The sequence below is a fragment of the Merops nubicus genome, unplaced genomic scaffold (assembly GCF_000691845.1).
Source record: "Merops nubicus isolate BGI_N331 unplaced genomic scaffold, ASM69184v1 scaffold44852, whole genome shotgun sequence".
NCBI lineage: Eukaryota > Metazoa > Chordata > Aves > Coraciiformes > Meropidae > Merops > Merops nubicus.
Window position 1 is genome coordinate 891 of NW_008593719.1, and position 1,299 is coordinate 2,189.

At 61.8% G+C, this 1,299-nt stretch overlaps 1 protein-coding gene across 1 annotated transcript in view; it reads left to right on the forward strand.

Annotated features, from left to right (window-relative positions):
- Positions 1-506: 506 nt before the first annotated feature.
- Positions 507-1,299, forward strand: part of LOC103768376 (histone H1oo) — a gene marked incomplete at its 5' end in the record, with an annotated part of 1,525 nt that continues 732 nt past the window's right edge. Inside the window, 3 exons of the mRNA XM_008935517.1 lie at positions 507-793; positions 880-1,012; positions 1,107-1,162. Of these exons, the coding sequence (XP_008933765.1) occupies positions 507-793; positions 880-1,012; positions 1,107-1,162 (476 nt within the window). The remainder of the gene's footprint in view (positions 794-879; positions 1,013-1,106; positions 1,163-1,299) is intronic.

Genomic DNA, 1,299 nt, shown 5'->3' on the forward strand with positions numbered 1-1,299 from the left:
GAAGTGGCTGAGGGAGCTGGGGGTTCTTCAGCCTGCAGCTGAGGAGGGGCCTGGGAGACCTTCTGGCTCTTGAGAACTCCCTGACAGGAGGCTGGAGCCAGGTGGGGCCTTAGCTTCCCAGGAACAACTGACAGGAGAAGAGGAAACAGCCTCAAGTTGCACCAGGGGAGGTTTATGCTGGACATGAGGAGAAATTTCTTCCCTGGAAAGGTTGCCAAGCCTTGGAATGGGCTGGCCATGGCAGTGGTAGAGCCCTCATCCTTGGGATGGTGGTGGTGGTGGTGGGGTTTTCAAAGCTGTGGAGATGTGGTGCTGAAGGACATAGTTTAGTGATGCCCTGGCAGTGCTGGGTTAATGGTTGAACTTGATGATCTTAAAGGTCTCTGCCAACCCAAATGATTCTGTGATACTATGCTCAGCTCCTGGGGGGGCTCTGCAGCCCTTGGCGAGTGCAAGTGCCTTGGGGTGAGGCCTGGGTCCCAAGAGATGCCTCTTGCCTCTCCCAGCATCAGAAGCTGCTGGTGCATCCCAGCTGCCAGGTCTGCTGGCCCGGCGCTACCATCGCCCGCACCCCCCGACCCTGACCATGGTCATCGAAGCCGTGCGGGCCCAGGACCAGAAGAAGGGGGTCTCCGTCATCGCCATCAAACGGTTCATCCTGGGCAAGTACCCCTCCGTGAACCCCATCCACCTCAAGTACCTGCTGAAGCAGGCGCTGAGCAAGGGGCTGAGCCGCGGGGACCTGGTGCGGCCCCGCAACTCCTCTGCCACGGGGGCCACCGGCCGCTTCAAGGTGAGCGGGGGCTGCCAGCCCCCGGGGGGTGGGGTGGGGAGCTGAGGCACTGCTCAGCCCTGCTTCCACCCCTCTCCCATCCTCAGTTAGCCCCCAAGAAGCTGCAGCAGAAGCCACTGCCGGGCCAGGCGGATCCTGACAGAGGACAAGCCCTGCAGCCGGCACAGAAGAGGACCACCAAGCTCCCCAAGGCCCCTGCAGAGGGTGGACAGCAGCGAGGTAAAGGGCTGGTGGTCTCATGGGACACTCTGGGCAGCCCTGGCCCCATGGAGGGGCCACTATGTGTGCTTGTCCACCACCCCCTCTCCCACAGGTGCCAAGGAGGAGAAGCTGACAGCAGTGAAGAAGCCAAAGGCAAAGCTTGTGGATGTGAGTGGGGGCCAGTGGTGGGGCTGCGTGGCTCATAGTGTGGCATGTCCAAAGAGCTACAAAGCTGGGGAAGGGTCTGGAGCCCACGTGTGGGGAGGAGCAGCTGAGGGAGCTGAGGGTGCTGAGCCTCGAGCCAG